The following is a 20215-nucleotide window of genomic DNA, read 5'->3' on the forward strand; positions in this document are numbered from 1 at the left end:
CAGGGGGACTAGCCTGCAAGCAATGGTGACGGCGCCGTTGCCGTTCTCACCAAAGAAATACACCACAAGCCCGGTGGTGGTGGCTACATTGAAAATTTGGGGGCAGTGGAGACGGCATAGGGGAGCTTCGGTGCGGTCCCCGATAAGAAACAATCATAGGTTCGTTCCGGGGAGAATGGATGGGGGATTTGGAGCATGGCAAAGAGCTGGGGTAGTACAACTAAGAGATCTATTTGTAGATGGGACGTTTGCGAGTCTGGGAGCGCTGACGGAGAAATATGGGTTGCCCCAAGGGAATGCATTTTGGTATATGCAATTGAGGGCTTTTGCGAGGCAACAGGTGAGGGAATTCCCGCAGCTCCCGACGCAGGAAGTGCAGGATAGAGTGATCTCAGAGACATGGGTGGGGGACGGTAAGGTGGCGGACATATACAGGGAGATGAGGGACGAGGGGGAGATCATGGTAGATGAGCTGAAAGGGAAATGGGAAGAACTGGGGGAGGAGATTGAGGAGGGGCTGTGGGCTGATGCCCTACGTAGGGTAAACTCATCGTCCTCGTGTGCCAGGCTAAGCCTGATACAATTTAAGGTGCTACACAGGGCGCATATGACTGGAGCACGGCTTAGTAAACTTTTTGGGGTAGAGGATAGGTGTGCGAGATGCTCGAGAGGCCCAGCGAATCACACCCACATGTTTTGGTCATGCCCGGCAGTACAGGGGTTCTGCGTGGGGGTGGTAAGGGTGCTTTCGAAGGTGGTGGGGGTCCGGGTCGAACCAAGCTGGGGGTTGGCTATATTTGGGGTTGCAGAAGAGCCGGGAGTGCAGGAGGCGAGAGAGGCTGACGTGTTGGCCTTTGCGTCCCTTGTAGCCCGGCGCAGGATATTGTTGATGTGGAGGGAAGCCAAACCCCCAGGTGTGGAGACCTGAATAAACGATATGGCAGGGTTTATAAAGTTAGAACGGATTAAGTTCGTGTTAAGGGGTTCGGCTCAGGGGTTCACCAGGCGGTGGCAACCGTTCGTCGACTACCTCACAGAAAGATAGAGGGAATGGAAAAGAAGTAGACAACAGCAGCAACCCAGGGGGGTGGGGGGGAGGAATCGGACAGACTCTCGGGGCTGTTATTGTATATGTTTTTGGTATATGTAATTGTATATTGGATTGTATTTTTGGAGAGTATTTATTTTGGACAAGGCAGTTGCCATTTAGTTTTTGTTTATATATTACTTATTTATTTGTTTAAAACTGGCCACGGTTATTTATATTGCTTTATTGTTGTGTAAAAGAAACACTACGTATTGTTATGTTTGGCCAAAAAACTTGAATAAAATATATTTTTAAAAATAAATAGATTAGGGGTGTACCTTATACCTCAGTCTGATTCCCACATCTATCACAAATTTCACTCTCAGCCTCTAATAATTTAGGCATCACATGCTACATTCATAATTCTCCATTGTCAAGCAGTTCAATTCCATCCCCGAGTACATTTTTATTGCAGACTGTAATTGAGACCAGAATTTGGGATTGGGTGGATCCGTGTGGCTCATTCAAATACAAGTTTGCAGTCCAAGAAGGCAGCTCACCGCCACCTCCTCAAGGCCAACTAGGGATGGTCAATACATGCTGGCCTATCCAACTTTGAATTTTTAAAAATTCAAATGCTCTTGTCACATAGTGGTGCAATATCGGCATTTACACTCTGTTGACTGCTTTCAGAAACTATTATGGCAAGATGCTTTCCCACAGAAGGAGAAATTGAAAGAAACGCCGCTTTAAGCTGAACTCGTTACTTCACACATGAAAATTTCCATAGTATAGAAATTAAGTGAATTCACTCCTGACGCACAATCAACTGGAATTGAATGAGTTTGTTATTGACATGAAAGTAAGAGTTGAAAAATAAGGGTAGGTAAAAGTAAACCAATTGCAATATTTGAATCTTTATTGAAAGTAGCAAAGTTCCAATATTCAATTACTCCTGCATTTTTTCTACAGACTCTTCCTTGTATTTGCCCTTATCTTTGCCAACTTGGCGAGATTTGGACTTGCGTTCCAGGATCTTCTTACGATCCTTGTCCAGCTTTAGCCTGGTAATCACCACCTGAAAGAGATATCATAAATTTATTGATAATTATTCATATATACAATAGTACCAAACAGGTCAAATCACATCCAGCATGAAACGCATATATAAAAGCAGGAAGTACAGTCAACCAAGAAGAAATCCTGTTATGATATTCAAAGTGGAGAGGATCTCCAGGAAGATCGCGCATATAGACACTGACATTAAGTTTCTACAAAGATGCAAGAAAGCAGACAAGATCCCGAAAGGGCTACAGATCACAAAACCCACTCAAGTCGACCTACAACACAGACTACGCTGAGAGACTGCCATCGCACCTCTCTCACACTCCTCAACCACCTCGTACGCCAGCTCTACAGCAGATGACGCAACCTGGAAACCAAGATAGAGGCCATATTCTCAACTTGTGCTCAGGACGCAGCAGACCAGCTGCTGAACACCGCCAAACAGATGAGACAACAATACTATGCCATCTATATGCACACCAAGAACAGGAAGCTTGAGAAACTCGGCATCACCACCAGCAGCAACCAAGCCACCCCCGGTACCACAGTAGAAAACAATACAGGGAAATCTATTGTCAACTTGTCAGACTACACCCTTCAACCAGACGAAATCGAAGTCCTCAGCAGAGGGCTCAATTTCTGCACCACCACCAAAATGGACCCCAGCAGTCTCGCGGCAGACACGGAGGAATTCATCAGGCGAATGAGACTCCGGGAATTCTTCCACAGACCCCAAGAGGCCAACAGCGAACCCAAGCAGACTACCAATGAACCGGAACAGCAGACCGAGAGATCTGCGGTGCGGCAACCGAAGAGGAAAGAGTCGAATTGGACCCCTCTGGAAGGCCGCTGCCCTAGACTCAACATGTATGCACAAGCCGCCAGGAGTCGCGTCAATGCCAGATTCATCAGTCGCATTCACAAGATAGCCCCGAACGTCACCCAAGCACAACGTAATGCCATCCGCGCTCTCAAGACCAACCGCAGCATCGTCATCAAACCAGCAGACAAAAGGAGGGGCCACTGTCATACTGAACAGAACGGACTACTGCAAAGAAGTATAACGACAACTGAACAACCAAGAACTCTACAGACAGTTACCCGCAGATCCAACCAAGGAACACATCCGTCAACTTAAGACTGATCAAGACCTTGGATCCAGATCTTCAGAGCACCCTACGTGCTCTCATCCCACGTACTCGCCGCATTGGAGATCTCTACTGCCTCCCGAAAATACACACGGCCAACACACCAGTCCTATCGTTTCAGGCAATGGGACCCTGTGTGAAAACCTCTCTGGCTACATCGAGGACATCTTGAAACCCATCGTACAAGGTACGCCCAGCTTCTGTCGCGACATGACGGACTTCCTACAGAAACTCAGCACCTATGGACCAGTTGAACCAGGAACATTCCTCGTCAATGTTCCCGTGTGCCAGACAACAATCTAATACCAATGCTGGAAAATATGGCTATTTGAATTGTAGATTGAAAATATCCAAAATTAAGAAATATTAATTGCTGGAGGCATAGGAAGGGTGCGGACACCCACAAAAAAGCATCAACATTTAAGAAATTAGGCAGGCTCAATTGAAAAGGCAAGCAATTTAAAAGTCAACATTGAGTTGTAGGAACATCAATTGTTGTAAAACATGTATCAACATAGACGTTAAATGAAACTGGCACATATACAAGAGTTAATACATATCAAGAATTGACAGTTCAAAAAGGCATAGTTCTTAAATCTAGCCAATTTCAGAAACCAGTCCAAGTTTTATGATCCAGGATTTGACAGCAAAAATAATTTATTGACATACAAATAGGAGTAAGCCAATCAGCCCCTTGTGCCTGCTCCTCCATTCATTATGATCATGATTAATCATCCATCTCAGTAACCTGTTCCCGCTTTCCCCCATATCATTTGATCCCTTTAGCCCCAAGAGCCAGACCTGACTCCTTTAAAACATAAGTGTTCTGGCCTCTACTGCTTTCTGTGGTAGCAAATTCCACAAGGAATTTCTCCTCATCCCAGTCCATTTTATACTGAGCGACTGTGACCCCTGGTTCTGGACTCCTCGATCATCAGGAACATCCTTCCTGCATCTATCCTGTCTAGCCCCGTTAGAATTTTATAGGTTTCAATGAGTTCCCCCCCATATTCTTCAAAACCCCCAACATAATCCGAACCAACTCAATTTCTCCTCATACGTCTGTCGTGCCACCCCAGCAATTAGTCTGGCAAACCTTTGCTACACTCCTCTATAGCAAGAGCATCCTTTCTCAGCTAAGGATGCATACAATATTCCAGATGTGGTCTCACCAGGGCCCTGTGTAACTGCAACAAGACATCCCTGCACCTGTACTCAAATCCTCACTATGGAGATCAACATACCATTTACCTTCTTTACTGCCTGCTGCATCTGCATGCTCACTTTCACCGAATGCTGTACAAGGACACCCAAGTCTTGTTGCACATTCAATCTTTAGCAATTCTGATAATAAACTGCCTTCCTGTTTTTGCTCTCTCACCCAACTCTGCCACCTGCAAATTTGGAGAGATCACATTTAGTTCCCTCATCTAAATCATTTATATATATTGTGAATAGCTGGGATCCCTGCGATACCTGACTAGTCACTGCCTGCTGTCTGTAAAAAGATCCGATTATTCCTACTCAGTTTCCTCTCTCCATCTCAATACACTACAGCCAATCACATGCTCGTTAATTTTACACGCTAATTTCCTCGTGCGACTTTGTCGAAAGTCCAAATAAACCACACCCATTGTCCCCTCGTGAACTATACGAGTTACATCCTCGAAGAAGTCCAGTAGGTTTGTCAAGCATGATTTCCTTTCGTAGATCCATGCTGAATCTGTTCGATCTTGCCACTGTTCCCCAAGTGCTCTGTTATTATATCTTTTATAATGGACTCTAGCATTTCCTCCACTGCAGTCAGGCTGACTAAGAAGGTGTCATTCGAGGCGTTGAGCATTGTGGCAGACAATGGCGGTAGGTACGTAATGGTAAGTGGTAAGCTGCAGGGAGAGAGGGTGGTACTGGTCAATGTGTATGCCCCAAACTGGGACGATGCGGGTTTTATGCGGCGCATGTTGGGTCGGATCCCAGACTTGGAAGTGGGGGGGCCTGATAATGGGGGGGGGGGGGGGGGGGGAAGACTTCAACGCGGTGTTCGATCCGGCACTGGATCGCTCCAGGTCTAGGACGGGTAGGAAGCCGGCAGCGGCTAAAGTGCTGAGGGGGTTTATGGACCAGATGGGAGGGGTGGACCACTGGAGATTTGCAAGGCCGGGGGCTAGGGAATTTTCATTCTTCTCACATGTCCATAAGGCTTATTCCCGGATCGACTTTTTAATTTTGAGCACGGTGCTGATAGCGAGAGTAAAGGATACCGAGTACTTGGCGATAGCCATTTCGGATCACGCCCCGCATTGGGTGGACTTAGAGCTGGGGGAGGAGGGACCAGCGCCCGTTGTGGCGCTTGGAGGTGGGGCTATTGGCGGACGAGGAGGTGAGTGAGCGGGTCCAAGGAAGCATAGAGAGGTACCTGGAGGCCAACGATAACGGGGAGGTCCGAGTAGGGATGGTATGGGAGGCGCTGAAGGCGGTGGTTAGGGGAGAGCTGATCTCCATTAGGACCCACAAGGAGAGGAGGGAGAGGGAGAGGCTGGTGGGGGAGATGGTGAGAGTAGACTGGAGGTATGCAGAGGTGCCCGAGGAAGGACTGTTGAGGAAGAGGCGCAGCCTTCAGGCCGAATTCGACCTGGTGACCACCAGGAAGGCGGAGGTGCAGTGGAGGAAGGCCCAGGGGATATACGAGTATGGGGAAAAGGCAAGCCGGATGCTGGCGCATCAGCTTCGGAAGCGGGACGCAGCTAGGGAGATCGTGGCAGTTAAGGACGGGAGTGTGGTGCGGAGTGGGGTTGGCATCAATGGGATCTTCAGGGACTTTTATGAGGAATTGTATCGATCCGAGCCCCCACTGGAGGAGGGAGGGATGGGCCGCTTTCTGGACCAATCGAGGTTTCCGAAGGTGGAGGAGGGACTGGTGGCGGGATTGGGGGCCCCGATTGGGCTGGAGGAGCAGACCAAAGGGATAGGGAGCATGCAGGCGGGGAAGGCACTGGGGCCAGACGGTTTCCCGGTTGAATTCTATAAAAAATATGTGGACCTGTTGGGCCCGTTGCTAGTTAGGACCTTCAATGAGGAAGGGAGTGGGTGTCTTTGCCCCCGACTATGTCCCGGGCACTGATCTCCCTGATCCTGAAGCGGGACAAGGATCCCCTGCAGTGTGGGTCTTACAGGCAAATTTTGTTGCTGAACATAGATGCCAAGGTGCTGGCGAAGGTCTTAGCCACGCGGATTGAGGATTGTGTGCCGCAGGTCATCCACGAAGACCAGACGGGGTTCGGAGATAGTGGTGGTGATGCACGCTGAGAAAACCTTCGATAGGGTAGAGTGGGGGTACCTGTGGGAGGTGCTGAAGAGGTTTGGGGAGGAGTTTGTCAGGTGGGTTAGGCTGTTGTATGAGGTCCCGATGGCAAGTGTGGCCACGAACAGGAGGAGATATGAGTACTTTCGGTTGCACCGAGGGACGAGGCAGGGGTGCCCCTTGCTCTTCGCACTGGCGATTGAACCCCTGGCTATGGCACTGAGGGAGTCGAGGAACTGGAGGGGGTTGGTGCGGGGTGGGGAGGAGCATAGGGTGTCGCTCTATGCGGACGACTTGCTGCTATATGTGGCGGACCCGGTGGGGGGAATGCCGGAGGTAATGAGGATCCTCAGGGAATTTGGGGATTTTGCGGGGTGCAAGCTCAACATGGGGAAGAGCAAGCTATTCGTGGTTCACCCAGGGGACCAGGAGAGGGGGATTGGCGAGCTCCCACTAAAAAGGGCGGCGAGGAGCTTCAGTCATTTGAGGGTCCAGGTGGCCAGGTGCTGGGGGGCCCTGCATAGGCTTAATTTCACAAGGCTGGTGGAGCAAATGAAGGAGGAGTTCAAGAGGTGGAACGCGTTGCCGCCGTCCTTGGCGGGTAGGGTGCAGGTGCTCCCAAGGTTTTTGATCCTGTTCCAGTGCCTCCCCGTGTTTATCCTGAAGGCCTTTTTTAGGCGGGTTTACAGGAGTATAATGGGGTTTGTGTGGGCGCGAGGGACTCAGAGGGCGAGAAGGGTGTTCCTGGAGCGGAGTAGAGATAGAGGGGGGGGGGGGGGGGGGGCTGCCCAACCTCTGTGGGTACTACTGGGCCGCCAATGCGACGGTGGTGCGCAAGTGGGTGATGGAGGGGGCTGCATGGAAGAGGCTGGAGACGGCGTCTTGTGTGGGTGCGAGTCTGGGGGCGCTGGCAACAGCGCCGCTGCCGTTCCCTCCAAGGAGGTATACCACGAGCCCGGTGGTGGCAGCTGCCCTCAAAATCTGGGCGCAGTGGAAGCGGCACAGGAGGGAAAGGTGGGGCCTCGGTGTGGACCCCAATACAGGGGAACCACCGGTTCGTCCCAGGGAGAACAGATGAAGGGTTTTCGGGGTGGCACAGGGCAGGGATACGAAGGTTGGGGGGGGGGGGGGGGACCTGTTTGTGGACAGGAGGTTCGTGAGCCTGGGCGAGCTGGAGAAGTATGCGCTCCCCCCGGGGAACACCTTCAGGTACTTACAGGTAAGGGCGTTTCCCAGGCGGCAGAAAGGTAAGTGGGAGGAGGAGTTGGGAGAGGAGATCGAGGAAGGGACGTGGGCAGATGCCCTAGGGAGGGTGAACTCTTCCTCATCGTGCGCGAGGCTCAGCCACATACAGTTTAAGGTGCTGCACAGGGCACACATGACCGGGACAAGGATGAACCGGTTCTTTGGGGGCGAGGACAGGTGTCTTAGGTGCTCAGGGAGCCCAGCAAACCACACCCATATGTTCTGGGCTTGCCCAGCGCTGGAGGAGTTTTGGAAGGGCGTAGCAAGGACAGTGTCGAGGGTGGTAGGATCCAGGGTCAAACCGGGCTGGGGGCTCGCAATATTTGGGGTTGCAGGGGAGCCGGGAGTGCAGGAGGCGAAAGAGGCCGGTATTCTGGCCTTTGCGTCCTTGGCAGCCCGGCGAAGGATGCGAGGTCCCCAAGCGTGGAATCCTGGATCAACGATATGGCGGGGTTTATTAAGTTGGAGAGGGTGAAATTCACCTTGAGAGGGTCGGTACAAGGGTTCTTTAGGCGGTGGCAACCGTTCCTAGACTTCCTGGCAGAACGGTAGACATTGGTCAATGGCAGCAGCAACTCGGGGGGGGGGGGGGGGGGGGGGGGGGGGAACTTTATTTTTGTTTCTGTTATTTACACTGGGGGGTCTGAGGGGGTGCATATATTTGTTGTGCTACGTCGGGGTGTTAATGTTAATTTATTATTTATGTACAGGGGGGAGGGGGGTATGGAGGGTTGCCTTTTTGGACTATGTTTTGTACTTAACCCTGTTGGGTTCCTTTTTCATTTTATTATTGATGTTTTATGAAAACCTTAATAAAACGTATTCCAAAAAAAAAAAAACCCCCCCCACAAAGAGCAGAGGTCCCAGAACAGATCCCTCCTGCAGGACACCACTGGCCATTGACCTCCAGGCAGAATACTTCCCATCCACTATCGCTCGCCGTCTTCTTTTGGCCAGCTAATTCTGTATCCAGACAGCCAAATTTCCCTGTATCCCATGCCCCTTGACTTTCTGAATTGTCTTGGATAACATCAGGCTTTTTGAGTTTTGCTGGGGCTGCTCTTATTCAGGTGAAAAGTATTCCATCATGCTCCTTACTTGTGACTAGTAGTTGGCAGAAAGTTTTTAGGGAATCGGGATGTCATTTGCCACAGAGTACATAGCCTCTGGGCTGCTCTTGTCGCTGCAGAGTGTCAGTGGCTGGTCCTGTTTAAGAACCTCTAGGATATTGATGGTTGATAATTCAGCAAAAGACAAGGGATATCAAGGGAAGGGGTAGATCCTCATTATGGAAATGGACAATGGATAGCACCATTGCTTCACAGCTCCAGGGTCCCAGGTTCGATTCCGGCTTGGGTCACTGTCCGTGCGGAGTCTGCACATCCTCCCAGTGTGTGCGTGGGTTTCCTCTGGGTGCTCCGGTTTCCTCCCACAGTCCAAAGATGTGCAGGTTAGGTGGATTGGCCATGATAAATTGCCTTTAGTGTCCAAAATTGCCCTTAGTGTTGGGTGGGGATACTGGGTTATGGGGATAGGGTGGTGGTGTTGACCTTGTGTAGGGTGCTCTTTCCAAGAGCCGGCGCAGACTCGATGGGCCGAATGGCCTCCTTCTGCACTAAATTCTATGATAATCTATGAATGATCAGAACTTATATGATGCAAGCGGTGTATGCCACTGATCAGCCCAAGTCTGAACGTAGTTCAGGTCTTGCCGGACACATGCATGGACTGTGCCATTAACAGATGTGAAAAGAACTGCACTGTGCAATTGTTGCCAAACATCCTGACTTCTGATGGAAGACCATTGCAAGACTATAATGAGATCTTGAGCAATGGTCCTGGCAGAACCTAAACTGAGCACCGGTGAGTATATTATGCTTACTGCTGCTCAATTAAAAAAACAACCCTTTTAAAAAAATATAAATTAAGGGGTAATTTAATGTGGCCAACCCACTGAGCCTGCACGTCTTTGGGTTGTGGGGATGAAACCCACCCAAACACAGGGAGAATGTGCAAACTACACAAGGACAGTGATCTAGAGCCGGAATCGAACCTGGATCCTCAGCGCCATGGGGCAGCAGTGCTAACCCCTGAACCACCATATTGTTGCTTAGTATTACTGTCAAGGCGCCTTTCATCACTTTGCAGATGGAGAAAAAATAATGGGGCAGTAATTGGTTAGATAGGATTTATCTTACATTTTGCAGAAAGGATGTAGCAGGACAACTTTCTACTTCAGCAACCTGTTTTTATTTCAACTTTTTACTTTGCCAGGTTGATCCCAGAATTGTGGCTGCACTGGAACTTGACTGGAGGAATAATTAATTCTGCAGCACCAATTTTGAGCGCTACAGTTGGAATGTTTTTAGGGCTATTTGCTATCCAGTGTGTTCACACATCTCTTAATACCACCCAGGGTGAAGCAAATTGGTTTTCGTGTTGGTGGCAACCTCAGGAGGAATGATTGTAAAAGTATTAGCCTTAACCTCTGCACTGGAGTGCTATACTCTTCCATTAAATCAGGATGCAGATATTCATGAAGCTGCCTTTTCCCATTAGTTGCTTTAAATGTCCAGGACTAATCACTCTAGATGTGCAGGCCTGTAAAACCTTTATTTAATTGATAAACCATGGGATTGCTTTGGTCTGCGAAACATACTGCAATATCAGCATCTCTTGCCCATTCCTAATTCCCCCTCAGGTGATGGTGAGCTGCCTTCTTGAACCACTGCAGTCAGTGCGATGCAGGTAGACTCAGTTGCTCGTGAGTGCCAAGACTTTGTCGCAGCTCATGTTGAAGTTCAGTCTCCAGGTCTTTAGACTGGGCCTCTGAATTACTAGTTACGTGCGTATAATACTTGTGTATGGAACCAATGTTTCAATTTGTGGCAGAAAAATATTGTATCACAGGAAGGAGGAATGGCAGTGCAATCCAACTGTAAGAGCCGGTGCTATGTTTCTTTAAATTTTAACAGCAGCAATTCTGTCCTCAGTCCATTCATCTGAGCATACTACTTGTGACAGTTGGTGAACAGTAGCAGATTTGGAACCCCAATTGTATGGGCAATGGAATTACACAGATAAACAAACATAACGTTCTGCTCATTTATTAACTGGAAAAACTTGTGGAGCCATTGTGAATTGAAAATATACCATATTCACTGTCACTAGGAGGTTTACAGGGGCTGTGAGGAAAAGCTTTTTCACCCAGAGGGCAGAGAGTCTGGAACTCACTGCCTGAAAGGGTGGTGGAGGCAGAGCCTCTCATAACATTTAAGTAGCATGTAGATATGTACTTGTGATGCGAAGGCTATGGGCCAAGTTCTGGAAAATGGGATTAGAATATTTAGGTGGCTGTTTTTGACTGACACAGACACGATGGGCCAAAGGACACTTTCTACGCTGTAGACCTCTATGATCCTATAACAGTACTATGGGTGTGTCTACATGACATGTTTTTCAGCAGTTCAAAACAGCAACTCAGCATCACCTTCTCAAGGGCAATTAGGAATAGGCAATAAATGTTGGCCGAGCCAGCAAAGCTCAGATCCTTTGAATTAATAAACAAAAATTGAGGAAAGCACCACCCATCCCAGTAGCAAAATGCCACACTTGGTTACTTCCAATTTCCAGAAGTCTCTCGCTTAGCTCTGTGATGTTATAGCTATAAGTGTACTGGTCACCAATCAAGAAGGGACAATGTTTAAATTAATAAGATACTACATGAACTTGATTCTAACAAGACAGAGTAGATTTCTTTAGATCATGGATGGGAACCCGAGACCTGTTACTTGCAATTCTTAGAAATTGTAGGAATTTTAGGACACTTCACAGGTCTTGGGGAAACAAGTGTGAACAAAGTGTCTTCAGCTTTTTCAGCACAGGGTCTTGGAACGCGAGGGGCAGCTGGAGTCACTGGGCAGCATGAGATAGACGGAGAGATTCCTGGATCATATAGTGAGATGATGCATTTTGGAAGAAGAGGCATTACACACTTCGGAATACAATTCTAAAGAAGGTGCTGCAGGTTCATGTGTGTAGATCTTTAAAGGTGGCTGGACGAATCAAGAGCATAGCTAACAAAGCAAATGGGATCTTGGGCTTCAGAAGTAGAGGTATTAAGTGCCTCTACTGAACCTTCATAAAGCTCTGATTAGGTCAATTCTAGCCACCACATTGTAGGAGGGATGTGAAGGTTCTTAAGAGGACGCAGAAGAGATTTGCCAGAGTAGTTCCAGGGGTGAGGGAATGTAATTGCAAGGTTAGCGTTGAGAAGCTGGAGTTGAGGGAAGATCCGTTACAGGTGTACAAGATAGCAACAGGATTAATAAAAGGAAGAAAAAGGAAAGCTGTTCCCACTAGCTGATGATACAAGAAACAGGGAACAGATTTAAAATTTTGGGCAAGTTATTGAGGGTGGGAAATCATAGAATCTCTACAGTGCTGAAGGAGGCCATTTGGCTCATCAAGTCTGCACACTTCCTCTGAAAGAGCCCCCTACCTAGGCCCACTGCCCATCCCTGAAACCTAACCCAAGGGACAATTTAGCATGACCAATCCACCTAACCTGCACATCTTTTGGACGGTGGTAGAGCACTCGGACAAAACCCTTGCAGGCACGGGGAGAACTTGCAAACTCCACACAGGCAGTCATCCAAGGCTATAATTGAACCGGGGTCCCTTGCACTTTGAGGCAACAGTGCTAACCACCGTGTCACCGAGCAGCCCCAATGTTACAAAGAACTTTTTTGTGCTGCAACTGAGAATAACCTGGAATACGCTGCCTGAAAAGGTGGCAGAAGCGGAGTGAAGCAGAACAGAATTAACTGGACACTTGAGCAAAATAAACTTACACAAGGTTACGGGGATCAGGGGAAATAGGGCTAACTGCATTGCACTAAAGAGCCAGCATGGATTTGATGAGCTGAACGGCCCCATCCTGTGCAGTAATAACTCTGCATTTATCTATGCTTCTGAAATATTGTTTTAAATATAAATTTAGAGTACCTAATTCTTTTGTTCCAATTAAGGGGCAATTTAGTGTGGCCAATTCACCGACCCTGCACATCTTTGGGTGTGGGAGCGAGATCCATGCAGACACGGGGAGAATGTGCAAACCCCATATGGACAGTGACCGGGATCAAACAAGGTCCTAGGCACCGCGAGGCAGCCATGCTAACCACTGCGCCATCATGCCACCCAGCCTCTGAAATCTTAACCCATGAATAAAGGTAAACATACATCCCCGAATCTTTGCTATAAGATCGCAAAGTAACCTATAGGTGGCTATTTTAGTTAAACATCAATGACTCCAGAGTACTGTTCAGAAGCTGCAATTGTTGATTTCCACATCAGAATATGTACTAAATAAATATTCTAGGTAGTATTTGATCACAACTAAGTTCATCCAAACTATGGTTCTAACCTCAAGTCACCCACTGGTTTAACAAAAGCTGCAGCATTTTGAATGACCATAGTTACATTGTCACTTCAGAGCAATGAAATCTAATATTCTCAGATCTTTTAAATAACAAGTTTCATGATAACCCATAACATCAGAGTGCTTCTAAAATGTAGTCACCCTTGAATGTATAGAAGCAAAATAACCAACATACACACAAGGTTCCAAACCAGTAATGGTGGAGTTGGTTGAGGGATACATATTGGTTAGCATGCTGAAAGGACTCCCCATCTCTGCTCCTCAGGATGTTATTACACCTTAGTCCCCTCTTTAAGCTGGCACCCAACAGTGCAGCACATCCTCCGTATTGTATCAGCCAAGGTTACATGTCATTTTAGCAATATACTTCCATGAACTTGAATGGTACAGGCTGGCATTGCTTTAAAAACTATTAACATAAAACATTGGTTCTGTAGTAGGAAGTCTGCTTGGTTACTCTCCTTCTCATATCATTACACCAAAATAACTAGGTTTACTTACTGACATTAGCCAGCCAAAATCCAGATTTCATAGCAGTTCCTACCTTGCTGGGGTGAATGCCAACATGAACTGTGGTACCATTGGCTTTTTCACGTTGTACACGTTCAATGTAGATTACATACTTCTTTCTGTACACTTGGACAACTTTACCAATTTGCTGGCCCTTGTAATGCCCTCTGACGACCTGCATTTAAGATAACAAGTATAGTAGTTAAGTTTAATATTAATACATACAATCAAAATGCTCAATTTGCTGATTCAAAATTTATGTTGAACAGTTTATGTTTCCCAAGATACAAGGATTGAGTAGCAAAATTCATAAATATACCAATAATATTAATAATCCATAATAATCTTTATTGTCACAAGTAGGCTTTCATTAACACTGCAATGAAGTTACTGTGAAATGCCCTAGTCGCCACACTCCACAGTGTTCGGGTACACAGAGGGAGAATTCAGAATGTCCAAATTACCTAACAGCACATCTTTCAGGACTTGTGGGAGGAAACTGGAGCACTGGAGGAAACCCATGCAGACACAGGGAGAACGTGCAGACTCCGCACAGGCAGTGACCCAGACAGTGCTACCGTGCTGCCATAAGATAGCACCATCGAAAGAAACACTTGTACTTTTAGTTCACCATGTGATAAAACGGTTTAATTTACGATGACTCAGTAAATACCAGAAGCACAACATTCTTTTTAACAATCCTAAAATTTGTATTCTATTTTCTAATCATAAATATATATCATAAACACATACTTCTTTATACAAGGCCTTTTAAAGTAGAAGTTGTGACCCATCGGTGGGTCTCAGGCGGGTATTAAAAAAATTGCAGTGTACCCCAAAGATTGCCTGACATAAACTGCTTCTCGCTGCACCCATCAGCTAATACAGGCATTGAACCACAGTATAAATAACAGTACAATCTCCGACCAGAAGAGGCAACTGTGAGGTCAGCGCACCCTGCACGCACACTTGGTACCAAGCACCCTGTTCATATGTGCTTTTGATGTGAATTGACTTGGAGGTGAGCTTCTTTCAGTTGTGAGCAAGACAAGAGGACCGTGGACATGGACCGTTTTATTACAACAAAGAGGCAGCCAAAGACACTAATAGGCAGAGTACCTACTGGCCAGGATCTCTCATCAGAATCGGATGGAGCTGCTCTGGAGTGTCCACAACACGGTAGTATAGTGGTTAGCACAATCGCTTCACAGCTCCAGGGTCCTAGTTCGATTCCCGGCCTGGGTCAGTGTCTGTGCGGAGTCTGCACGTTCTCCCCGTGTGTGTGTGGGTTTCCTCCGGGTGCTCCGGTTTCCTCCCACAGTCCAAAGATGTGCAGGTTAGGTGGATTGGCCATGCTAAATTGCCCTTAAGTGTCCAAAATTGTCCTTGTGTTGGGTTACTGGGTTATGGGGATAGGGTGGAGGTGTGGTCTTGGGTAGGGTGCTCTTTCCAACAGCCGGTGCAGACTCGATGGGCCGAATGGCCTCCTTCTGCACTGTAAATTCTATTAAAAAAAAGCAAACAGGACAAAGCAATGCTAGTGTTAGCTCTGTACTGTGTGCCAGGGCCTCCGGTGAACAGCCTACAAAGAAACATAAATCGGGAACAGAGCAGTATAAAGATGATTTCTTGAGGTATGGCTTTGTTAATTGTGCTAACACAATTCAGGATGCAAAGCCCATGTGTTATATGCAGGGAAATACCGATGAATTAGTTTAAAACCCTCAAAACTGCAAAGGCACCTGAAGATTAAACATGGGGAGCTGGAGAACAAACCTCTTGATTTTTTTCAAAGGATGCAGCCATAACTGAAATCAGCTCAAGTTCTTAGCAGAAATTTTACACTGAATGACAAAGCACAATTAGCCTCTTACACTTATAGCCAAGTTCCGCACACGAGTGCGGCCTCAACCGGGACCTGGGATTCATGTCACATTACATTCATCCCCCACCATCTGGCCTGCAAAATCCTACCAACTGTCCTGGCTTGAGACAATTCACACCTCTTTAACCTGGGGTTACCCCATCTCTGGATCTGTAAAGATTTAATCACCTGCTAATGCTCGCATTCCTAGCATTGTTTGGCATCTTTGAATTTGTCTATATATGTGTTTCTGGAACAGATCGCTTCATTCACCTGAGGAAGGAGCAGCGCGAAAGCTAGTGACATCGAAACAAACCTGTTGGACTTTAACCTGGTGTTGTAAGACTTCGTACTGTGCTCACCCCAGTCCAACGCCGGCATCTCCACACAGTAGCACATCACAGAGAAAATTCCCCACACTGTTGCAGAGATTAATTCTCCCTGCAGCATGAGACATGGATTGCATGGTCCTAGATCAGAGGTCAGCTGAAAAACTGAAATGCATTCTGCTTACTGAGAACACAGTGGCTTGCCGAATTTGTGATATTGCTGGGAATTTAGAAATACCACTTATTTCTTGTTTAATGTTAGCGCAGGAGTTCTCAATACAACTGGATGAAAGTACAGATGTTTCAGATTCTGCAACCTTGCTAGTTTACGTTAGGGATATTTGGCACAATTATTTATTTAGGATTTGCTTTGCTGCCTGACATTACCAACCAGCACGACTGAGCACAGATCTTTGAAGCATTGAATAGTTAAGTGGTTAGAAAGTGCGGGGTCGACAGTTAATTGCAGAGGAATCACAAGCGATGGGGCAGCCAGCTGGTCAGGCAGGATATTGTTTGTAATCATTACTTTATTCACTGCAAGGCACTGGCACCAAAAGGAATTCCACCAGGCCTTGAAGTGGTGTTGGAAGGAATTGTTCTGATATGGAAGCCAAACTCACACATTTATTGTTCAACACAGGGCTACATTGGCTGTCATGGGGTTGGACGCTTGGCAGAGTTTACAAACTGTGGTATGAAATCCACGCTTGAGAAATAGCCTCCTCTGGCTGTTTTGTTTGGTGATGAAAGTTGATCTTTCTAGTTGGTCTATTTTGCTGACATCTTTTCAATTCTATACGAACTGAATCTCAAATTGTATGGGTGGTTGCTTTCATTACCGGCAATAAGTGCTTTCCAAAAGCCATTGAAAGCTTGGCAAGTGCGAGTAAAAAGCCTAACCTACCACATGTTCCGCACACTGCTATGGCACATTGAAGAAAAGTATTAGTAAGAGAACTGTCACTAGACTGACAGGTCTTATTCAGTCGCATCTGGATGCGCTGATTAATAGTTTTGCTTCTTTCCAGAGAAGTTTCAGATTTTGAAAAAGAGGTGGGTGAAAAATCCCTCAGAGTTTAAGACCCAGTCAGTTATTAATATACAGCTAACTCCAAACGTGCAGACTGAACTGCTGCACCTGACATGTGACAGCATGTCAAAAACACGCCACAAGTCCATGGGGCTGTCAGCATTCTACATTAGTATCTCCCAGGAGTATCCAATGTGGAGTAAAACAACCATTTTGTTGCTTTTGCCCATCACGATGACCTACATGTGCGAGGTGGGATTTTCCATTCCCACCAAGGTGAAGACTGTATAAAGGAGCCAACTGAAGTCTGCATCTTACGTGCATTGCCCTCTCATCCGGTGAACCCGATTAAGTGAGAGTGTGAGGATCAAGCAGGCTCACCTGTCATATTAAAGTGAATGTGGCATGGGTCCCGAAGTTCATAGAACATAACAGCGCAGTACAGGCCCTTCGACCCTCGATGTTGTGCTGACCTGTGAAACCACTCTAAAGCCCATCTACACTATTCCCTTATCGTCCATATATCTATCCAATGACCATTTGAATATCCTTAGTGTTGGCGAGTCCACTACTGTTGCAGGCAGGGCATTCCACACCCGTACTACTCTCTGAGTAAAGAACCTACCTTTGACATCTGTCTTTGTGCATGCGCAGAGTAAGCAGATACACAGTGTGCACTTTCTGCTTGGGAAAGGTGAGAATTGAACATTAGAAGTTGCAGATGAGTGAAGATTTGAGGCCACAAACTGGGATTGTGTTCACAATTTCATTCACGTGGTTAAATCAATTTGTGACAGAGGGGTCGCAAATGACGAGAGTTGACTGCAAACACATGGTTAATGGAGAAGAAATACCGATCATTCACTGAGACAGACACAAATGGAACCTGAATTAAGAAAATATTAGGAGGCATAACTCAAAGCTTAGCCGAAGAGTTCACTTGTAAAGGGAGGTCAAAAAGAGGTCAGCAAAATATAGGGGGTTAGGGATAGAATTCTGGACCATATTGCCTAGTTGATTGAAGGCAGTTACCAATGGAGAAACAAAGGGAGTGAGAGGAAGTGTCCAAAGTCAGAGGAACACAGAGCTCTCACCAAATACTGTTATAAACTCCTGAAGTTAAGCGGAGGTGGAGAATCAAAATTTCAAAACTAGCAATGGAACAAAGCTCCACAAAGTCACAGAAATGGGGCAGAAAATTACCGTTGATCAGACAAGGGAACGTTGACTAGGCATCCTGGCATTCTAAGCACTAGACTGCATGAATACGACAGTTAGACATGGGATTGCCAGGCATAATATTGCCATGGAAGCAGCACAAATGGCCACCTGAACTTCTGAGAAAGTCACACAAGACAATGAAAGCCTTTACAGCTACTACCAATAAATACAAAAGGACACTAAAGCTTAACCATAGCACTGCAATACAATAGCATTAAAAACTTGTAAATGCTGGAAGTATGAAATGGATTCTGAACTATGTGTTTCATCTTTTCTCTCATAAGATGTAGTGTAACTCTTAATTCACAGGTCCGTCAGCATCAGTTCCACTGAATAAGACTTGAGAAAAACAAAACCTATCTTTTCACTTGCTGTATTTTCACAGTAACGTCACTGCAGTGTTAATGTAAGCCTACTTGTAACACTAATAACAATTATTTCCAGCATTGCCTGGTATTATCTCGACAATGGCTTCATGATCATCATCATATTTTAAATTTCAGTTTCTTATTCAATTCAAATTTCACCATCTACAGTGGTGAGATTTGAACCTGGGACCCCAGACCATTACTCTGGTTCTCTGGATTAATAGGCCACCACCTCCCATGGCATAACCATAGCAGAAGGTCAGTCTAAAAGGGAAAATATTACAGACCAAACAGAGTCAATACTTCAGACAGAAAGACAGGGCAACATTGCAAGTGGATGATTTGGTTAATTTCCAACATTCACAACTTCTCTTTATATTTTCAAGCAATAAAATGCAGGGCTTGCTTCGCTTACCTGAACCTCATCATCCTTGCGTATGGGCATTGAGCGAACATTGTATTTCTGCCTCAGCTCCTTAGAGAGTGGAGAGGACATGATTTTCCTGCGGATGTGAGATGGAGCATTGAAGTGCCTCTTGCGGTTCTTCCTCCGGGAAGATGTCACATAGGGATTGAACTTCATATTGGCTGCACACAGAAGAAACACAAAACTTAAAGCCGCTGCTAGCTGAACCGTAAAATGAGAGTTCAATGGATCAGATCACATATTAGCAAGGTGGGTTATGATCCAAGCAAGAGCTCGGTAACACTGGGGTCTGCGAGTTTCCAAGCCCCCTCCTGCCTCTCGCGCCCACTGTGTAGGCCCCACAGGCGCCTATATTTTACACCAATCTCAAGTCACCTCCCAACACGCAACTTAACAATATTGCCTCGTAAGACTAGTGGACCGTTGTCCGGCTCGGGATCTGGGATCGCTTTGTCACGATTAGATTGCGAACTGCTCGGATGTTACTGGATATCACTGACAGAATCCTCACCCTCCTGTTCTAGCTTCAATGGCCACCGGTGAAAAGAGAACGCACGCATGCGCAGTGCCCCGCTCGTCAGTGCTAGAATCGCGCGAGATTGCAGCAAGGCGAGACTTTCAGGTTCTTAAAGGGACAGTTCCCTCAAGTGGCCTCTGGGGAAAGCAATGAGAGTGGTTACTCTCTGGACTGGGCATTTGTATTCTGGTCAGATTCCAGTTTCAAGCAAAATGCTTAAATCCGAAATATTGACACGCAACACTATTGTATATGGAAGTAATTAATTGTAGCAGAAGTGCTTCGGAATGTTTATGAGGAAGCTTGTTACACAAAGAACATAAGAAGTAGGTAGATCATACGACCCATCAGGCCTTTTTAAATGAACTCAAAGATCGAACATCCACAACCCATGGCGTCTACCCTATAATAAAAAGAAAGTGCTGAATAAACTCAGCGGTTCTGGCACCATCTGTGGAGAGAAAGTTAACATTTTGAATTTGTATGACATTTATTTTAGTGACTACCCACCCTATCGTGCCCTTTCAGAATGTTGTAGGTTTAAATGAGATCGCCTCTCATTCTTTTAAAATGGAGAGTATAAGCCAAATTTACTCAGCTTCTCGTTATAGGTCAACCCCCTCATCCCAAGGACCAATTTAGTGAACCTTTGCTTGTACTTCCTCTAATGCAAGTATATTAGAACATACAGTGCAGAAGGAGGCCATTCGGCCCATCGAG

At 46.5% G+C, this 20215-nt stretch overlaps 1 protein-coding gene across 1 annotated transcript; it reads right to left on the bottom strand.

Annotated features, from left to right (window-relative positions):
- Window positions 1-1928: 1928 nt before the first annotated feature.
- LOC140426861 (large ribosomal subunit protein uL24) lies at window positions 1929-19564 on the bottom strand. The gene is made up of 4 exons (XM_072512093.1): window positions 19490-19564; window positions 18967-19139; window positions 13771-13911; window positions 1929-2105 (listed from the first exon to the last, which is right to left on the bottom strand). The coding sequence occupies exons 1-4, from the start codon at window positions 19536-19538 to the stop codon at window positions 1977-1979; spliced, it is 492 nt and encodes a 163-aa protein (XP_072368194.1). The 5' UTR covers window positions 19539-19564; the 3' UTR covers window positions 1929-1976.
- Window positions 19565-20215: the final 651 nt, after the last annotated feature.

Source organism: Scyliorhinus torazame, chromosome 7 (assembly GCF_047496885.1).
Source record: "Scyliorhinus torazame isolate Kashiwa2021f chromosome 7, sScyTor2.1, whole genome shotgun sequence".
NCBI lineage: Eukaryota > Metazoa > Chordata > Chondrichthyes > Carcharhiniformes > Scyliorhinidae > Scyliorhinus > Scyliorhinus torazame.

Bases quoted from the DNA above. Each gene is read 5' to 3' on its own strand.
- LOC140426861 (XM_072512093.1), bottom strand. From the start codon at position 19,538: ATGCGTGCGTTCTCTTTTCACCGGTGGCCATTGAAGCTAGAACAGGAG. The intron at 19,140-19,489 runs GTGAGGATTCTG...TTCTGTGTGCAG, and splicing joins ATTGAAGCTAGAACAGGAGG to CCAATATGAAGTTCAATCCC. The intron at 2,106-13,770 runs GTAGGAACTGCT...TATCTCTTTCAG, and splicing joins TTGGCATTCACCCCAGCAAG to GTGGTGATTACCAGGCTAAA.